This window comes from Marmota flaviventris, chromosome 1 (assembly GCF_047511675.1).
Source record: "Marmota flaviventris isolate mMarFla1 chromosome 1, mMarFla1.hap1, whole genome shotgun sequence".
NCBI lineage: Eukaryota > Metazoa > Chordata > Mammalia > Rodentia > Sciuridae > Marmota > Marmota flaviventris.
Window position 1 is genome coordinate 165,197,958 of NC_092498.1, and position 21,748 is coordinate 165,219,705.

Sequence of the window (21,748 nt, forward strand, 5' to 3'; positions counted from 1 at the left end):
TCTGTGAATATACTAAAACCAAGGAATTATAAACTTCAAAAGAGCAAATTTCATGGTATACTAATTATATCTCAAAACTGTTTTTAAAAGAGGGGAGATAGGGGGCTGAGATTGTGGCTCAGCGGTAGAGTGCTCGCCTTACACATGCAAGACCCTGGGTTCAATCCTAAGCACCACATAAAAATAAATAAGTGAAATAAAGGTATTGTATCTAACTACAACTTAAAAATAAAGATTTTTTTAAAAAGAGAGAAGGGAGATAGAATATTACATCTAAGATTAGGTTGCACTGTAATCTCAGTTACTGAGGGGGCTGAAGTAGAAGGATTGCAAGTTCAAGGCCAGCCTCAGCAACTCAGCAAGAACTTGTCTCAAAATAAAAAATAAAAAGAATTGGGAGGTGGCTGGGGTTGTGGCTCAGTGGTAGAATGCAAGACTTGCGTGTGAAGCACTGGGTTCAATCCCCAGCACCACATAAAAATAAATAAAGGTATTGTGTTCATCTACAACTAAAAAAAATTTAAAAGGGAGGGGGGGCTGGTGTTGTGGCTCAGCGGTACAGCACTTGCCTAGCACATGAGAAGCCCCAGGTTCAATCCTCAGCACCACATAAAAATAAATAAATAAAAATAAAGGTATTGTGTCCAAATACAACTAAAAAAATAAATACATAAAAAGAGAACTGGGGATGTAGCTCCATGGTAAAGCATCCCTGGGTTCAATCCCCAGTTATCCTCCTGCCCGCCAAAAAAAAAAAAAAAAAAAAAAAAAAATCAAGATTAATTTGCAAAAAGACTCTAGCTTTCATCTTATTCGACTTCTCTTGCTTTTTCTCACTTCCTCACTCTGATGGAATCCAGTTATCTTGCCATTAACTGCCCTATGGAAAGATCCATGTGCCAAAGAACTAAGGGAAGCCTCCAGTCAATAGTCAGCAAAGAGCTGAGGCTCTCAATCCAATAGCCCACGGAAATTACTTTTTGTTATTATGGTCTGAATATCCTGCAAATTCATACTGACACATAATCACCAACATGTTGGCATTAGGAAGGGGGGCAGTCTTTAAAAGTAATTAGATCAGGGGCTGGTCAGCAGAGTGCTCGCCTCACATGCACGAGGCCCTGGGTTCAATATCCAGCACCACCAACAAAAGTAATTAGATCATGCTGGGCACAGTGGCCCATGCCTGTAATCCCAGCAGCTCTGGAGGCTGAGGCAGAAGGATCGGGGGTTCAAAGCCAGCCTCAGAAAAAGTGAGACGCTAAGCAACTCAGTGAGACCCTGTCCTTAAATAAAATACAAAATAGAGTTTGGGATGTGACTCAGTGGTTGAGTGCCCCCGAGTCCAATTCCTGGTACCCTCTCCCCACAAAAAAGAGGCCACAGGGAATTAGTAGTCTTCTTTAGCATGTGAGGACACAGCAAGAAGGTGTTATCTATTAACCAGGAAACAGGCCCTCACCAGACACTGAATCCATTGATACACTGTTCTTGAATTTCCCAGCCTCCGATGATGTGTTATTTATAAATTTCTCGGTCTATGATATTTTGTTATAGCAGCCAGAATGGACAACACTTGCCAATAATCATCTGAGTAAACTTGGGAGCAGATTCTTCCCACATTAAGACTTAAGATATCTCTGGCCCTTCCTGAAACCTTCACTGAAGCTTTGGAGAAATATACATCCAAGAGAACCCACCTAAGTTACACCCAGATGGCCAACCCACAGACACTAGAAGATAATGTTTGTTGCAATAAAAAATTTCCTATGTAGAAATAGATAACCAGTTTTTCTCTAAAATGTCCCTATTCATCCTAATAGGTAAAAGTCATACAACAGATCACTTAACAATCATCAACCCTCTTGCCCAGAAAAGATACCTCGTGCCCGGCGAGGAGTGCTGAGGGGGTGGCCATTGGTCTCACACCAGCCCAAAGGAAATATATCCATGGATTCCACACTCACAATACATTCAGGTATAGGCATCTTAGAACCTGTTTAGATTAAACAAAATAATTTTGTTTAGATCATTAAACAGCCTACTTCATAAACTACTTTCTAAACATTTGTGTTTGTTACAGAAACAAACACAAGTCTCTCAAGCAAGGATATTTTTCATAGTTTACCTTTTTCATGTATGATAACATTATGGAAAAAAGTGAACTGTGCCCTATATGTTTAAGTTTTATGGACCAAAATGGATAATGAATATACAAGGTGACCTTAGTGAAGAAACAACCAATAAGCAACTAGAACTACCACTGGTATCATTCACATAGCTAACAATTCTTTTTTTTCCCCCCCAATTCCTTGAAATAATTAGAAACCAAAAGGGAAAGTGACAATTCTACTCATGAGAACATTAGTTCAGGTACTCTGGGAATAAGCCAGAAAGTAAAACAGTAAATTCCAATCAGGAAATTATTTGGCAAGTTGCTCAGCAAGTTGCATGAAAGTCTACATTTAATATTATCCTTAATGCCTGCATTAGATGCCAATTCCATAAATCACAAATAGTAAGTACCTTCTCAAAATATGACTATTTGGCAATAGGATAAAGAAAAAGAAACCCAAGCCACACACAGTAACTACAGCACTGAGCACTCACACAGCCTTATAACCACAAACCTCCCCCATCACTGAATACTACACTGAATAAAATACATAATTTCTATTTCATATGCCTTCTGATACTGTTTGGGGCAACAAAAATACTCTCTCTTCAATAAACTGTGTTTGCTGTTCATGCTCATTTATTTTAGTCACATCACAATATATACTATTTGACTTAACCTTCAAGAAAACAGGGACTTCATAACAAAGGTTTTATGCACATTCATTGCCTAAAAATTGAAAACTAAGGACAGGAAAATAAATTTTTAGTTCAGAGTGTTGCAATTCAAATAGAAGTCTCTAAATAAGGTCACTATTTAACTAGTCCAATAAGTGAAACAAGCCACACTACCAAAATAAATAGGAAGAGCAAAGGAGTGCTGGCACTTACCCTCCAGCTGGAGCCACAGGTAGGAGCCTCTCACAGCAGTAATGGTGGCAATGCATACTTCTTCAGGAAGAAGAGGGTTCACTGCCTCAAGCTTCATGTTCTCCTTAAACTCATGCTCAGAAATTGACTAGAAAAGGAATGAATCAAATTCACTTACTAGATTAACGCTCAATATTAATTTCTTTTTATTTTTTTATTGTTTTTTAAAGGTGCAAAAGGAAAATATCTGCCTTTCTTGGTGTTATAGGCAGTGTGGTCTTTAGGTCAGAGATTTGTGCATACTGCAGCATAGATGATGACCCCTGTTCAAATTGTACAGCCTCTTTTTGACTCCATTTCCTCATCTGTCAGATGACTTTGAAAACACTTCTATCTCACTGGATTATTAGAAAGATCAATGAAATAAGACTTGGTGTCTCAAACCAAGTGATTCTCAACTGTTCATTCACTTCCCCTCCCTCAGAGGGCTCTACTATACTAAAAACTCCCTGGTTCATATTTGTATGTATACCACAAAAGTAAGTCAGAATTAAAAAAAAAAAACTTACAAATAAGGGGGAAGAGTCATTTAAAACAGGTTTAAAAAATTTGCAGCTTCTGGGTCAAAATGGATAACTAAACATCTGCATTTGATTATTCTCCTTTCTGATAAGTCACTAAAAGTTTTTTTTTTTTTTTTTTTAAGATACAAACCTAACAAAATGGATGTAAGAGAAGATTAATTTTTTTTCAATATTAGAAGTCTCAATTTTATAATTAAATGATATTTAGTGTTTTGATAAATTCTAAAAAAAATATTTAGTGTCTTGATAAATTCTAAAAAATTCTTTTTGAAGCACATACTTGTATTTTGATATAAATTTTTTTAAAAATTCAGAAAAAATATATGCACACATTTTTTCATTTCAGAAACTAAAGGTAAAATATATATTTATAAAGCAGAAATTGCTTAGATAATCTGATACAAACCTTTTCTGGATAGGATAAGGCAGTATTTTCAGTGTAACGTTCAAATTACACTTATAACTTAACATCTGTTGCAAAAAGTGATTTCTAGCAGGACCCATTAAGTTCATTTTGTGGTATATACATCATTTTTACCTAAACCACTTAGCCACAGTAGACTTTTTTATCCTGCTAGCTGCAAAGGGATCCTGGGCATGACTCATAAATTGGAGTTTGAGATATCAAGCTATTATTGCAGTTTTCCAGAGTAAACCTTAAATTTAAGACTTAGCAATCAACTTACTTTTTATTAAAAGTGACAAAAATAAATCGGTGAGTGCAGTGCTTTCTTTTATGTTGGTTATGCATTTTAAGTTTTTCTTTTTATTATTAAAGCCTTATAGTATATATAGCACTTGGATTAATCTTGACAATCTCATACATCATGGAATTCAGTTTCAGTTCATGATCCTCCCCTTTTTCCTCTTGTCCTCCCTTCCTTCCCCTATTCTCCTTCCTCTACTCGACTAGACTTCCTTACAATTGTCGATTTATTTATATCTGATTGGTTCTTTTTACTTATGCATAAGGTGAAATTCCCTGTGATATGTTTATATATACACATGATTTTTAAAGAATTCATTCTGTAGGCCTCCTCTTACCTGTTCCTCCACTTTGCCTCTCCTTTTTCTACATTACCACTCTTCCCTTTATTATATCCTACCCTACCCTTCCCTTTTCCTTTATTTTATTCAACATCCACATATGAGAGAAAACAGTTGACCTTTGAGTTTCTAAGTTTGGCTCATTTCACTTGGCTTGATATTCTCCATTTCCATCCATTTGCCAGCAAATGCCATAATTTCATTCTTTTTATGGCTGAGTAGAACTACATTGTATATATACAATAATCTCGCCTCAATCCATTCATCTATTGATGGGCATCTGGACTGATTCCACAATTTAGCTATTGTGAATTGTGCTGCTATAAACATTAAGGTGGCTGTAACACTACAGTATGCCAACTTTAGATCTTTGGGAAAATACCAAGGAGTGAGACAGCTGGTCATATTGTGGTACCATCCCTAGTTTTTTGAGGAATCTCCTTACTTCTCTCCAGAGTGGTTGTAGTAGCCTGTAGTCCCATCAATATATAAGTGTACCTTTTTCTCCACAAACCTTGCTAATATTTATTATTGTTTCCTGATCATCGCCATTCTGATGGGGTAAGTTGAAATCTTAGTGTAATTTAGATTTGCATTTTCCTGATTGCTAGAGATACTAAATATTTTTTCATATACTTGTTGGCCATCTTTGTTCCTTCTTTTGAGAAGTTTCTGTTTACTTCTTTTGCCCATTTGTCTGGGTTGTTTTTTTGGTATTAAGCTTTTTGAATTCTTTATATATTCTGGATATTAATCCCTTATTGGAGGCATAGTTGGGTCAAGATTTTCTCCCATTCTGTAGGCTCCCTCTTCATGCTCTTAATTGTTTCCATTGCTATGCAGAAGCTTTTTAGTTTGAAAGCATCTCACTTATTGATTCTTGGCTTTATTTCTTATGCTTTGGAGGTCTTGTTAAGAAAGTCAGTGCCAGCACTTAAATGATGGAGGGTTTACTCTATTTTCTTCTAGCAGTTGCAAAGATTCTGGTCTAATTTTGAAGTCTTCAATCCATTTCAATTTGAGTCTTTTGCAGGGTGGGAGGTATTTACTTTCATTTTTCTACATGAAGCTATCCAGTTTTCCCAGCACAATGTTAAAAAGACTTTTTTTTTTTTTAAATCTAAAATATATTTTTGGCACCTTTGTCAAATATCAAATGGCTTTAAATATGTAAATTTATCTACATACAAATTTATCTATGTATATTTTCTATAATAATATAATTTCAGATCAGATACTGTGATGCCTCCTGCTTCACTTTTCTTGCATGGTATTGCTTTGGCTATTCTGGGTATCTTATTCTTCCAAACAAATTTAAAAATTGTTTTTTCTAATTATGTGAAGAATGTCATTAGTATTTTTAAAGCTATCATTATTTGGCTTTTATTTATTTATTTTGTTCTTTTTAGTTATATATAACAGAAGAATCCATTCTGATATAATTATACAAGTATGGAATATATCTTATTCTAGTTAGAGTCCCATTCTTTTCATATATGTACATGGGAAAAACTGATTTTTTCCACTGTCTTTCTGTCATTGGTATTTTGATGGGGATTTCATTGAATCTGTATATTGCTTTTGGTAGTATGGCTCTTTGACAATATTAATTCTGCCTATCCAAGGAATATATCTTTCCATCTTCTAAGGTCTTAATTTCTTTCTTCAGTGTTCTATAATTTTCATGGTGGAGCTCTTTAATCTCCTTGATTAGATTAATTCCCAAGTTTCTTTTTTTTTTTTTTTTTGAGATTATTGTAAATGGTATGGTTTTATTGATTTCTTCCTCAGGTGTTGGGAGCACAGGGAGAAAGCTATTGGCTTATGGGTTTTGATCTTGTATCCTTCTACTTTGCTGAACTCATTTATAAGCTCTAGAAGTCTTCTGGTAGAGTCTTTTGGGTCTTCTAGATATAGGATCATGTCATCAGCAGATAATTTGACTTATTTGTATCTCTTTGATTTCCTTTTCTTGACTGATCGCTCTGCCTAATGTTTCGAGGACTATATTGAATAGAAGTGGTAAGAATTAGACAGCTTTGTCTTGTTCCTGATTTTAGAATAAATGCTTTTAGTTTTTCTCAATTTGGTATGATGCTGTCTTTGGTTTATCATAAACAGCCTTTATGATGTTGAGGCAAGTTCCTTCAATCCTTAGCTTCTCTAGCATTTTTAACATTAATGGGTACAGAATTTTATCAAAGGCCTTTTCTTTATCTATTGAGAGATTATGTGATTCTTGTCCTTAATTTTATTTAAGTGGTGATTTACATTTATTGATTTGCATATGTTGAACCAACCTTGCATCTCTGAAATGAAACCCATTTGATCATGGCATATTATCTTTTTGATTGTTGAAATACATTTTATAAACTAAAATTTAGAATAGGGTCTATTATCTAAGCATATATGAAAGATAAATCTAAGTTGGCATTTAAAAAAAAAAAGCTAAGAACTGGAAAAAACCAGGTACTAGGCAACTGCAGGTGAAAAAGAAATAGTCAAAACAAGAAGGATTGATAACACCTGGAGCTCTTCTACTCCACCCTATCTAACCCCCAGGGCAACTGTCTCTTTCCCTCCATATAAAAGTTGGATTTAGCCTCTGGACATGGAAAACATAGATCCGTGTGGGCAGGAGGATACAAGAAATTATTAAGGGCAAGTATGTAGTGGGTAATGAATGGGTAATATCAGTGAAAGGTGAATCTAAATTGGCAACGAAGAAAACTAAGAACTGATAGAACCAGGTACCGGGGAACTTCGGAGGTTAACTGGCCCAGTCTAGCCTATACTAATCAGGCAGGGGATTGAAAAAGACTTCTTATGAATAATATGAGAAGCCCAAGAAGACACAAAGATAAGGATCTGGGTTTCCCCAACAAATGGTCAGCCAGATTACATCCTGAAGGAAACTTCAAGGTTGACAATTCCCACCAACACAATCAAGAATTTCCAATCAGCTTTTTCTTTTATTCTTCCATTCTTAACTATAAGCATTTAAGAATTACCAGATATATAAGAACATGAAAGTTAGAAATCAAAACAGACAAAACAAGCAACTTGGAGAAAGCAGAGATTAGCGTCAACTTGCCATCAAGTGATGGGGGGTTAACATCCTCTGAGAGAAGAAAAACTACTGCATCCTTAAAACAAGAATGGTATACTAGAGAAATGTAGAAAAAAACTACACTGAGATTCCATCTCACTCCAGAATGCCAATCATCAAGAATACAAGTAACAATAAATGCTGGCAAGGATGTGGAGAAAAAGGTACACTCAGACGTTGCTGGTGGGACTACAAATTGGTGCAACCACTCTGAAAAGCAACATGGAGATTCCTCAGAAAACTCAGAATGGAACCCCCATTTGGCCCAGCTATCCCACTCCTCAGGATATACCTAAAGGTAATATAAAATGGCTAAATGCTCATTTACTATAATATAGAGTCAATAAATGTGTCTAAAAATCAATGCCTAAAAGATGGCACACATTGTTTTGAAAATGAAAAAGTCTTAATACCAGAATTATATTGAGAAGAACAGAAAGCAATCATTTCTGAGAAGGGAGGATGTGGAAAGGGATAGGAAAGGGACTATTATTCTATATTCTAAGCTTTCTACTGCTCTTTGGTTTTTTAAACATGTGTGTTTATTATTTGAAAAGAAGTATTTTTAAATAAGCTTAACAATTTTTCTACATGCTATATTTCAACATTTTTTTCATATTATTGAACCATCAAATTATAAAATGTCAAATTCACATTTCAGCTACTAAGAAAACATAAAGCTGATAAACTTATAAACTAATGTAATTAGTACATTTATTAACTTCTCCAGTAAACATATTTGTCTTTAACTATAATCAACAAGGTGGCTAGGGGATTGAGTGACATAATAGTTTGAGAGTAACAGTCATAAAAAGCAAGGGAAACACAGCAGCCCCTGCAGCCTTGAAGCAGTGGTCAAGTGGTCTCACCGGAGGAAAGCACCTCTGGGGAGCAGCTTCAGCACCACACTGTTTGAGGTAGTCGGCCCAGTCGAAGTCCTGGCTTGGGTAGCCTACATGGAGACAAAGAGCAATGATTCACATCACATGTGCTTGCCTAGCTTTACCGCTCGGCCATGTGTCCATCCATAAACTTCCAAGGTTGCTAATCTAAGGATTTTTGATCATCTTAGAGAACATAAAAAACACTTCATAAATCCAAACCACAATTAATTTTTCAATGCTAGATATCAAACTTAGGGCCTACATAGTTAATTTTATAAAATAAAACAACTCTGTCCAAACTATACAGTGGAATTCTTTGGAATTTTAAATTTCAAATTGGGCATTTATTTATTTTTTTTAACCTTTTTTTTTTTTTTTTGGTTAATTTTTTTTTTTTTTTTAATGTGGTGCTGGGGATCAAACCCAGTGTCTTACACATTCTAGGCAAGTGCTCTACCACTAAGCCACAACATGGGTCCTGGGCATTTATTTTTAACATTATTTTTTACTAAAATCATTTTATTTGCTGCATCTTTAGGATATTTCTCTATATCTTAAAAACAATCACTTTTAATGATATTTGAAATTAAGCTGTATTTTATATATTAGTTGACAGCAATTTACCAAAGAATCTAACACAATTATGACCAGACTTGATTTACACATATGAATCTAGTATTATTATCAATTTTATTAGGATGTAAGCTCTGAAGGAAAAGAGATAACAAACAGTACTATTTAATAAATGAAGATTTTTTTTTTGATAAGGCTATTTCTTTAAACATGTCTTAGCTAATAGTAATACAATGTTCTTAGCACTGTTTTCAGATTCAGGTACAACAGAATTTCAGAATCTCAAAGCTCTCAGAGATGGAGAGAAGATGGTTAATGGACATGGGATACAGATGATAAGAGAAATAACTTCTGGAGGGGTAACTAGGATTAATGAGAATTGAATATTCCAAACAGCTAGTAGATTTTTAATGTTCCCAACACATACACACACACACATACACACACACACTCTGAAATGAGATAGACATGCCAATTATCCTCATCTGATCATTGTACACTATTTGTATATATTAAAATGCTACACTGTATCCCATATACATATAATTGCTACATGACAATAAGAAAAGAACACCTTAAAAATATCAATGCTCTTATAATCTAAATCATTAATTCATTTCAGAAAAAAAGTTGAGCTTAATTCCCTACTTTATTCTACCAATATTCTTGATAGAGTATCTCTAGTCGAATGACTTGAATCAGCACCATCTGTGAACAAAAAGCTCAGCACCATCTGTGAACAAAAAGCTGATAAGGCCTGACTGCTTCACTGTGTCTAAACTTCTCTCTGCCGTCACAGAGCTTAATACCACAAAGGCACAGAGGAGGCTACTCAAGACTATGCCCTCCTTCAGCCCTTTAATTATCTTTTCCATATAACTGAGAAAGGTACCACACTCTCCCTCTGTCCCTACCATGTTTCTCAAAAGTACATTTTCTGCCATTTTCATTTGTTTAATCTACTTTATTTACAAGATAGTTGGCTTGTCTACAACAGTGCTGAAAGCTCCAATATTTTTAATAATTGTTTTTTTTTTTTTCCTTTTCACATGAAGGTGCAAGCCCAAGCATTCCTACAAAGCAAGAACATCCTTCTGTAGGTGTTCCATACAACACCCTCCTACCAGACACTCCTACAGTTTGCTCCACTGATGGAGGAGAATCTGGGTATTTCTCCTTGAAGAGACTGTGTTGTGCTCATTTTTGTCTCCCCAGTGATAAGCTCAATATTTGGTTCATAGCAAACATTCCATAAATGTTTACTAGCTGAATGGAAAGCAAAAGGTTTGAGTTTACAGCTTGTTAACACAAAAGAGTACTTCTATAGCTCAGTGTTTCAGCAATCAACATTTAGAAAGTGAAGCCATGCTTACCAAAAACTTACTAATGAAGTACACATAGACCACTGCTCAAATAATCAGATTCGCTGATATAAAAGATCAGATAGTCATCTGACATTTTCCAGATACTCCAGGTTTAAAAATATTAAAAACTTCAGTCAAGCTCAACTAAATCATAATTAAATGCCTTGATTAAAAGGTCAGAGATTATATTTTGAAAGTTGAAAACATTAGGAAAATAAACTTTAATTTTCCTACCTAAAGCCTCTGAGTCCTACTCTTGACCACAACTTCCCACAAGGCCCAGATACCTAAAAATTAATAACCTACATTATAGTTCTAGCTGTTAAAGCCTCTTCTCACAAGCCACTCTCAAAGTTCAGCATGCATCCAAACCCACCCTTCTGTGAACTCCTAACAGGACACAAGATGGAATGGACTAAGGAATCAGCACAGAATCTGAACTTGAACCAGACCTTCTGGTTATGCAGATATATGCATCAAATACAAGAAAAGTACACACTTAAGAGATTCTTAGCTTTATAACTTTTAAAATGTAAATATATGGAATCTAGACCTTCATTTACACTTGTCTGAGGCCCCCCAAATATTAAGAACATCAGGAGAAGGAAAAAAGATTCTAGCAATTCCACCTAACATATCTCATCTCAAGAAACAACACAGAAGAGTACAAATGTGCACCTGGAGGTGGGCTGATGTGTAGACCATTCTTCAGACTCCACTGCACAGGGAAGATGCCAGGACTGTTGACATGGCACACAAATGATCGCCGTGCATGGTCCCCAGGTCGCAAGTCATCCATTTCCACCAGAAAGTACTTCTCATCAAAAACCTATACACACAACAAATAAAACACACAATGTGTGTGTGTGTGTGTGTATATAAATGTATATACACACGTATACATATATGTGTTTTTCCTTGGCATAGTCAAACAAGTCACAAGAGTTCATAGTCCCACTGGGTATTAATAATGCTAAACAACTGATAAATGTTAACTCAATATCAGGTAATATTTTAATTATATGCTTTTCATATATTAATCCAACTTTAATCTTCCTAACAATCTAGGTACATTATTAACTTAACCTTGCAAATTAAGGGAAAAGAGTTTAAAGAAATGTTAAATAACTTGCCCTAGGGTACAAAGCCAAGAAAATGAGAATCTGGATTCAAACCAAGTAGTTGGTCAAAATTTAGTTTACAAGGGATCAACCACACTAGTATTATGTGAATGTATCCCTCCAAAGCTGCTGTTAATGCAAGAATATTCAGAGATAAAATGATCATATGTTATGAGAGCTATAACAATTAGTCGATCCTAGTCTGAATGAACTGAATGAGTGGTAACTGTAGGCAGGTGGGGTGTAACTGAAGGAGGTGGGTCACTGGGGTGTGCCCTAAAACGGTCATTCTCCTGTGGCAGGTTCCCCCCACCTCTCTCTGCTTCCAGACTGTGTCATGAAGTGAGTAGCTTTCCTCCACCAGCCCATTTTACTAGGATGCACTACCTCGTCTTGGGCCCAAAGCAATGGAGTTGGCCATCTATGGACTGAGCCATGAATCCCAAATAAACATTTCTTCAAAGTTATTGTTAGTATTTTTGTTACAGTGATACAAAAGCTGACTAAAACAATTTAAGTTTTTAGATCCTAACCCAGTTTCAAATGCCAAAGAAGAGAAAATAATGAACTTCTTCTGGCTCTTAACCAGCCCATATTTCTGAAAGATTCCAAATAGGGTCTTAGGACCTTACTTACAGATTCAGAATCCCTCCTTGCTCTGAGGATAATCTTCTGGCAAGACAAGGAAATTTACATATCTATATGGGTCAGATGATTTATCATTCAAGCAATTATTGTCGAGTTATGCTCCAACATAGGTTATACTTTCAGTAAATGAACTTCTGCTCTAGTCTTAAACTGAAACCCCTCCTTTATGTAGTAAACAAGTAACTGAGCCTTGACAAAATGCTCACCTCTTGAGGATGCTCCTGGTAAGGGCCTTTCTTTTGTCAGATTTCTGAACAATTAAAGTCTGAATTTGGAATAATGGTCATAGCCATCCCACTGCTAGATCTTGTGATGCTAATTGCCCCCACACACCTCCTCATTGTAAGAAGCCCTGCATCTGGTTGAATGCTTGCTGATGATACTACCTGCCTCCAAACTTTATAGACACTAATGCCTACTAGGATTACTCCAAAGAATGGGTGAGGGGTCACCATTCTGCTGCCCAGGCCCTAGTCTGCATTGGCTGGTTAGGGCTACCAAGCTCTAAAGAAGTGAGAGATCACAGAAAGCTGGAAATATAATACGAAATGTGCATAGAAGTAATTCTGACCAAATTAGTAGAGTATAAAGATTAGAACCCTACGATTTCCTACAACAGTCACCCTGATGGATATTCTTACCAAGGAGAATTGCTCCCACTTTACCTTAATGACTGTAGCAGGAGAGATCCCAAAAGGAGACCAGGGATCCACAGCTTCCAATTTCATATTTACAGAGAATGTATGAATGCCAATAACTTGTTTATCCTGAAATGCAAACACCAAAAGGGAATAAAAATACAGTGTTTTTATATTAGTTTTATGTTCATATGTAACTGAATATTGTTCTAATTAATTCAAATAAAGGAACTAATTTTTTTTCCCCTGGAAAAAAACTGTTCAGGATCAAACAACAGAGAAAGTACTCCTATTCACTACATTTGAAACATAAGAAACATCTGGAAGAAAAACCAAAAACATTTTATAGTAAAGTAGGTCTATGTATTTAGGAGTAGAAAATATGACATGGGGAGAACACACAGACAAATGTTGGAAGAAAATAAGGGTGATCCTTCCTCCAACCTTAACCCCTCCTCCCCAAGACAGAAGGCCATAGCACTCCTACCTCCAGGGGTTATTTTTCACTTCTCTCTTCCCCAAACTGCTTTGCTTTACTCTATTGTAAGGAGATGAATACCTATTTATCACATGTTTTTGTTTTACCTTAAATAAGTAAGATGGTAATGGCTCTTCCTCTTCCTCTTTCACTTTAGCCAAAATCTCTTGCCACTCAGTTTCATTTTTCAGATGTTTGATGGCTTCATTAAGACAAGACAAAATGCTTTAGAAAACCTATACACTTTTTAACTATTCTGAAAGCATTCACATAAACAACAACAAAAACTTTCCACTGGAAATTGTCCCATTAGTTTACACCCATCTTCACTCAAAAGCACTTGCACCTTAACCTCAGTACTAGGCTTTGTGAAAATACCTATGAAAATACCTAAGTTTACTGTTGTAAACTATAAAATAATATAATACACATCCAAACAAGGGCACATAATAAGTGCATATTTATATAAATAACAATTTATTATTGTAACTTCCTTTAAAACAAGTTGCTAAGAACTCAATTTACTGTATACATCTATCTGAATGCTACCTAGAGAATTTTTTTTCTTTAATCTGATAAATGGTCAGAATAGGTTAGGTAAGAGTTTCTGAGGCATATCAATATGTGTGAGGTATATTATAAGTGCAAGAAAAGTAAAAGAAAAGCAGGCAATTCATAACACCACATATATTTGTGTCAATCTCTTCTATGTGAATAAAAGCTTTTAAAATATGTAGAACACATTTTTTCAGTCACATAGATATTAATACTAATATGATATAACAATAATGTAATAGTTGATAGAAAAATTCTATATTAGTTTTCACCTAATGGGGGCTGAAGCTCATATCCTTGTTGAGCAGCCCAACCAACATGATGAAGAAATGGATCCAAGTAATACAACCAATGTTCAAAATTGTTGGGACTTTCAAGTCCTTCATAACACAGCTTCAGCCGTCCCCCAATGTTTTCTACTACAGTAACAATCCAAGTGCTTAAAGTGTCCCGAAAAGCTTGGCATTCTAGCCTGGATCCTGGAGCAATGAGATCTAAGGGATTCCGTCCATTACGGAGCTGTAGGTTAAAAAAGTAAAATGGTTAAATAAGAAAAGTTAACATGGTATTTTTTAAAAGTTCTAAATGATCCCAAACCATCCTTCATATTTTTTATTCATTCAAAAGCCAGTTACATCAAATTGTCTGCTATCATGCAGGGCTCTTATAGTATTACTTTTAGATGATATGGAAATCTTTTAAAGAATACCTACAATAAAATTATTCTAAAAAATTTCTCTAGAATATTATTTAGCTAATTTACTAAGAATTTTTTAAATGTAATTATTGTCTAATTATAAATGGAAAACTGATTATCATTAAAAAAAAAAATCCAACAGGTCAAAGTCTCCTATAATTTCACTTCTAAGAAAGAACCAGGGTAAGTATTTGTCATATACGCTTTGTCTTCAAAGAATTCATTATCCACCTCTTTCTCTTCTATTTTTTTTCAAAATGGGAACACCTTATACTGTTTTTTAATTTGTTCTTCATGTAACACATCAAAACATCTTTTTATTATATCAAATTTAAATCTTCCTCATCTTTTAAACTGGTTTTATGATATTTCTTATTATAAGTGGGCAATAGTTTATCCACTTTCCTTCTGATGGCATTTTGCTTGTTTCTGATTTTTTACTCCTTTCAGAATGTTTTAATGAACACAGTAAGAACTTTTGACTACATGAAAGAAAGTGAAAATTCAATTCTATCTAGATATATATTAAAAACAATAATAAAGAATAAAAAAGGAAGTGCTAGGGATGTAGCTCAGTGGTAGAGCATTTGCCTAATATGCTCAAGATCTGGGTTCAATCCCCAGTACCAAAAAATTTTTTTAAAAAGGAGGAAGGAAGGAAGGAAGGAAGGAGGGGACTAGGAATGTGGGAGAGCATATGCTTAGCATACATGAGGACCTAGGTTCAACCCTTAGCACTGCAAAAATACTCATTCCAAAGTCATCACCTAATCATCTCTTAATACTCAACCTAACGCCTTTTTCTGAGTAAGAACTGCTCAGTGAAACTGCCATATCCAGGTATAGAAAAGAACTTATGAATGCATTAGGGAACACATTCATAGTTAAATATTTCCATACAGAAGAACCGTGATCAATAAAGAGCAGAATATTTTAAATGGGCACAGTGGCACATGCTTGTAATCCCAGGAGGTCAGGAGGCTGAAGCAGGAGGATTGGGAGTTCAAAGCCAGGCTCAGCAATGGAAAGGCGCTTAGCAACTCAGTGAGACCCTGTCTCTAAATAAAATACAAAATAGGGCTGGGAATGTGGCTCAGTGGTCAAGTGCCCCTGAGTTCAATCCCTGGTACATCCCCCCATAAAAGAGAGAGAGAGAGAGAGAGAAGAAGAAGAAGAAGAAAAGAAGAAGAAGAAGAAGAAGAAGAAGAAGAAGAAGAAGAAGAAGAAGAAGAGAAGAATATTTTATCAATTCATTTTTTCCTGATTTCATTCATTCACTCAAATTTTACTGAGTATTTGGTATATATCAGACCCTGACTAAGCATGATGAAATGAGTCAGAGCACAAAAAATAAAGAATAGCTTGAAATAGTGTTTATCAGACAAGATTTAAAAGGGCATGTGAACAGATCACAGAATTAGATTTAAGAGCTAAAACTATAACTATAAAATATGTAGAAGAAAATATAATACTGTCTTCTTGACAGCACAATTTTTTTTCAATGATATAATAGCAGAAAAATTCCCAAACCTAAAGAATAGAATGGAAAATCAAACACAAGTGGCATACAGGGCCCCAAATGTACAAAATTACAGCAGACCCACACCAATACACATTATAATGAGAATGAATAATACAGAAAATAAAGATAAAATCTTAAAGGCCATGAGAGAAAAAAAAAATCAAATTACATATAGGGGGAAACCAATTCAAATCTCAACGGATGTCTCAACGCAGACTCTCAAAGTTATGAGGTCCTGGAATAATAAATTTCAAGCTCTGAAAGAAAATGGATGCCAACCAAGAATTTTATATCCAGCAAAATTAAGTTTCAGATTTGAAGATGAAATTAAAACCTTCCATGATAAACAAAAATTAAAAGAATTCACAAGTAGAAAGCCTACACTACAGAACATTCTCAACAAAATATTCCATGAGGATAAAGTAAAAACCAGGAAAGGGAAAATTTACACTAAAAAAATATTCAACCAAAGGAGAACTAAATCAAATTAAAAACCATAAATAAGTCAAAATGATAGGGAATACAAATTATATTTCAATAATAACCTTGAATGTTAACAGCCTAAATTCATCAATCAAAAGACATAGACTGGCAGATTAGATTAAAAAGCAAGACCCAACATTATGCTGTCTTCAAGAGACTCACCTCATGGGCAAAGACATTCACAGGCTGAAGGTAAAAGGAAGGGAAAAAAACATATCACTCATATGGATTGCATCAACAAGCAGAGGCTTCCATCCTCATCTCAGATAAACTAGACTTCAAACCAAAATTAATCAGAAGAGACAAAAAAGGATATATCATACTTCTTAAGGGAAGTATATATCAGCAGGACATGACAATTATAAATATTTATGCCCCAAATAATGCAACATCTATATACATCAAACAAATCCTTCCCAACTGCAAGAATCAAATAGACCACAACACAATAATACTGGGTGACTTTAACAAACCTCTCTCACTAATGGACAGATCTTCCAAACAAAAACTAAATAAACTACAGAACTAAATAATGCAATGGATAATTTACACTTAACAGACATATATAGAATATTTCATCTATCAACAAGTGAATATATTTTCTTCTCGGCAGCACATGGCTCTTTCTCTAAAATAGACCATATCTTATGCCACAAAGCAATTCTTAATAAATACAAAAAAAAAAAAAAAAAAAAAAAACACGGAGACAAAACCCTGCATTCTATCAGATCACAATGGAATGAAATTAGAAATTAACGACAAATTAAAAGAACGAATGGAAACTAAATATTGAATGATGAATGGATAGTAGAAGAAATCAAGCATGAAATTAAAAAAATTCTTAGAGGTAAATGAGAACACTGATACAACATATCAAAATCTCTGGTATAGTATGAAGGCAGTACTAAGAGAAAAGTTTATTGCACTGAGTACATTCATTAAAAGAATAAACAGTCAACAAATAAATGACCTAAAACTGTATCTCAAAGCCCTAGAAAAAGAAGAATAAATCAACACCAAAAGCCGAAGACAGGAAATAATTAAAATCAGAGCTAAAATCGATAAAATCAAAACAAAAGAAACAATTTAAAAAACTGACAAAACAAAAAGTTGATTCTTTGAAAAAAAATAAATAAAATAGATAAACCTTTGGCCATGCTGACAAAGAGAAAAAGAGAAAACTCAAATTACTAAAATACAAAATGAAGAAGGAAATATCACAATGGACATGGCTGAAATATAGAAGATAATTAGAAACTATTTTGAAAATTTATACTCCAATAAAATAGAAAACATAGAAGACATCAACAAATTTCTAGAGACCTACCGAAACTGAAGGAGGAGGTCACACACAATTTAAATAGATCTATTACAAGTAATGAAATAAAAAACGCCATCAAAAGCCTACCAACAGGACCGGATGTCCTCCGGTGCGGGCAAGGACAAAACTTTTTTGTGTAGAGTTATGCTACCTTAACTATCTAGAGATGCATCTTAACCCTTATGAGCCCTTCAGCGGGACCTGAGGCTGGCTGTCACCTGCGAACCTGCTGACCTTTAATGACCCTCATCTGCTGAGTTCTGGAAGTGCTTGCTCCTCTCCATCTGTCTCCCCGAAATGAATCGGACCCTGGGATAGTGTTGGCAGAAGGCCTGTCAGCCTTCTGATTGGTTCAGCAGATTGGTTCAGAATGCAGGTGAACACATCTGCACTGCACAGCTTGGATGGACACCCCAAGCTGGGCATCCTTTACCTCCAGGAGAGATAAGGGTACCAGTCCCTACCAGAGTGTGACCCCACCAACTGTAGCTATAGGAGGCAAGAAAAGAAGCAGTCCTTTAGATGGTGCCTTGGTGGCCAGTTGGGTGACAATGTGGTGACATCACCCCCAGTGTGACACTTAGACCAGGAACCGCCATCAGGTGGTGTGTGTACAGCAGCACTTGTGGCAAGAGCCTAGGGAACCTCCTGGGAAAGCCTGGGCCTCAAAGGCACTGCCTACCAGGATTTCTTGTGCAGAACATCATGTTTGGGACAGGGCTTCCTGTTCCTGAGGTTGGGGCATTTTGGAAATTTGTAAGGAAAACGGGATGACCTTTCTTAAACTCCAGTGAGAACCTGCACTGGCCGGAAGGGTTAGAAGACATCTTGCTAGGCCTCTGGTTGCTTATAGTGAAATATAGGAACGCATGTTAAGACTGATTTCTACTCTGATGATAACAGGGAGGTGACTTTGTTCCTTTCTTTTGCTTTATTTATAATAAAGAATAAACTGACCACGCATCATTAAAAAAAAAAAAACAAAAAAGCCTACCAACCAAGAAAAGCTCAGGACCAGACAGATTCTCAGCCAAGCTCTGTAAGACTTTCAAAGAATTAACACCAATACTCCTCAAAGTATTCCATGAAATAGAAAAGGAGGGAATCCTTTCAAACTCATTCTTTGAGGGTAATATCACCCTGATACCAAAACCAGACATAGACATACCAAGGAGAGAAAACTTCAGACCAATATCCCTGATGAATGCAGATGTAAAAATTCGTAATAAAATTCAGGCAAATTGCATACAAAAATATATTATAAAGATAGTGCACCACGATCAAGTGGGGTTCATCCCAGGATGCAGGGTTGGTTCAACACATGGAAATCAATAAATATAATTTAATAGACTTAAAAACAAGAATCATATGATCATCTCAACAGATGTAGAAAAAGCATTTGACAAAATACAGTACACCTTCATGTTCAAAACACTAGAAAAACTAGAGATAGTAGGAACATACCTCAACATTATAAAAGCTACCTATGCTAAACCCAAGGCCAGCATCATTCTAAATGGAGAAAAATTGAAAGCATTCCCTATAAAAACTGGAACAAGACAAGGACAATTCCTCTTTCACTACTTCTATTCAACATCATCTTTGAAACTCTAGCCAGAGCAATTAGACAGAAGAAATTAATTAAAGAAATACAAATTACCTATTTGAACTCAAAACTATCATTATTTCCTGATGACATGCCTCTATCTAGAAGATCCAAAAAATTCTACCAGAAAATGTCTAGAACTAATAAGTGAATTCAGTAAAGTAGCAGGATATAAAATCAACATCCATAAATCAAATGCATTCTTATACATCTGTGAATCCACTGAAAGAGAAATTAGAGAAACTACCCCATTCACGATAGCCTCAAATGAAATCAAATCCCTGGAGATCAATCTAACAAAAGAGGTGAAAGACCTCTACAATGAAAACTCCAGAAGACTAAAGAAAGAAATTAAAGAAAACCTCAGAAGATGGAAAGATCTCCCATGTAACCTGGATAGGCAGAATTAATATTGTCAAAATGGCCATATTACCAAAAAGTGTTATACAAACTTAATGCAATTCCTATTAAAATCCTAATGACATTCTTCATAGAAATAGAAAAGACAATCAGAAAATTTATTTGGAAAAATGAGTCTGAGAATAGCCAAAGTAATCCTTAACAAGAAAAGTGAAGCAGGAGGAATCACAATACCAGATCTAGAACCATATTACAGGGACTAAGGTTGTGGCTCAGCAGTAGACCACTTGTCTAGCATGTGCAAGGCCCTGGGTTTGATCTTTAAAAAAATTTTTTTTTAAAAACTATACTATAGAGCTATAGTAACAAAAATGGCATGGAATTGACACCAAAATAGACTTGTAGACCAATGGAACAGAATAGAGGACAGAGACAAACCCACATAAATACAGTTATCGCATATTAGACAAAGGTGCCAAAAAAACATTCACCGGAGAAAAGATAGCCTCTTCAACAAATGGTGCTGGCAAAACTGGAAATTGATATGTAGCAAAATGAAATTGAACTTCTATCTCTCCCTGCACAAAAATCAACTCAAAGTGGATCAAAGATTTAGGCACTAGAACAGAGACCCTGCACCTAGTAGAAGAAAAAGTAGGCCCAAATCTTTACCATGTCGGCCTAGGATCTGACTTCCCTAACAAGACCCCTAAAGCACAAGAAGTAAAATCAAGGATCAATAAATGGGATGGATTCAAATTAAAAAGCTTCTTCTCAGCAAAGGAAACAATCAGTAATGTGAGAAGAGAGTCTACAGATAGGGAGAAAATCTTTACCACATGCACCTCCAATAAAGTATTAATCTCTAGGATATATAAAGAACTCAAAAAACTTAACACCAAAAAAACAAATAACTCAATCAATCAATAAATGGGCTAAGGAACTGAACAGACACTTCACAGAAGAAGAAATACAATCAATCAACAAATATATTAAAAAGTGTTCAACATCTTTGACAATTAGAGAAATGAAAATCAAAACTACACTAAGATTTCTTCAGCAAATAGTGATAGTTCGAGTTCTACTTTACCTATTTGTATCCCTTTAATTTCTTTCTTTTGTTTAATTGCTCTGGCTAGAACTACTCTAAGATTTCATCTCACTCCAGTCAGAATGGCAACCATCAAGAATACAGGCAACAATAAATGTTGATGAGGGATGTAGGGAAAAAGGTACACTCATACATTGCTGGTGGAACTGCAAATTGGTACAACCACTATGGAAAGCAGTATGGAGATTCCTCAGAAAACTGGGAATGGAACCACCATTTGACCCAGCTATCCCACTCCTTGATTTATACTCAAAGGACTTAATAAAATCTGCATACAACAGTAATGCAGCCATGTCAGTGTTTATAGCAGCTCAATTCACAACAGCTAAACTATGGAATCAACCTAGGTGTTCTTCAAATGGATAAAACGTGGTATATATATTCAATGGAATATTACTCAGCTTTAAAGAAGAATGAAATTATGGTATTAGCCAGCAAATGGATAGAGTTGGAGACTTATCATGCTAAACAAAATAAACCAATCCCAAAAAACCAAAGTTCGAATGTTTTCTCTAATATGTGAATGCTAATTCACATTAAGGGGTGGGGAACTAGAGAAGAATAGAGTTACCTTAGATTAGGTAGACGGAAGGGAAGGGAAGGGAGGGGAGGGCATGTGGGGATAGGAAGGATAGTAGAACAGAACAGACATTATTACTTTA

At 35.3% G+C, this 21,748-nt stretch overlaps 1 protein-coding gene across 5 annotated transcripts in view; it reads right to left on the bottom strand.

Moving 5' to 3' along the window:
- The window catches only part of Sfmbt1 (Scm like with four mbt domains 1), a 130,460-nt gene that overhangs the window by 18,174 nt on the left and 90,538 nt on the right, over window positions 1–21,748 (bottom strand). For all 5 annotated transcript variants that reach the window (XM_071618760.1, XM_027947821.2, XM_071618759.1 and 2 more), the window contains 7 exons: window positions 14,259–14,505; window positions 13,539–13,633; window positions 12,981–13,082; window positions 11,225–11,375; window positions 8,595–8,677; window positions 3,007–3,133; window positions 1,883–1,996 (listed from right to left, as the gene is read on the bottom strand). In XM_071618760.1, coding sequence (XP_071474861.1) covers window positions 1,883–1,996; window positions 3,007–3,133; window positions 8,595–8,677; window positions 11,225–11,375; window positions 12,981–13,082; window positions 13,539–13,633; window positions 14,259–14,505 — 919 coding nt within the window. The remainder of the gene's footprint in view (window positions 1–1,882; window positions 1,997–3,006; window positions 3,134–8,594; window positions 8,678–11,224; window positions 11,376–12,980; window positions 13,083–13,538; window positions 13,634–14,258; window positions 14,506–21,748) is intronic.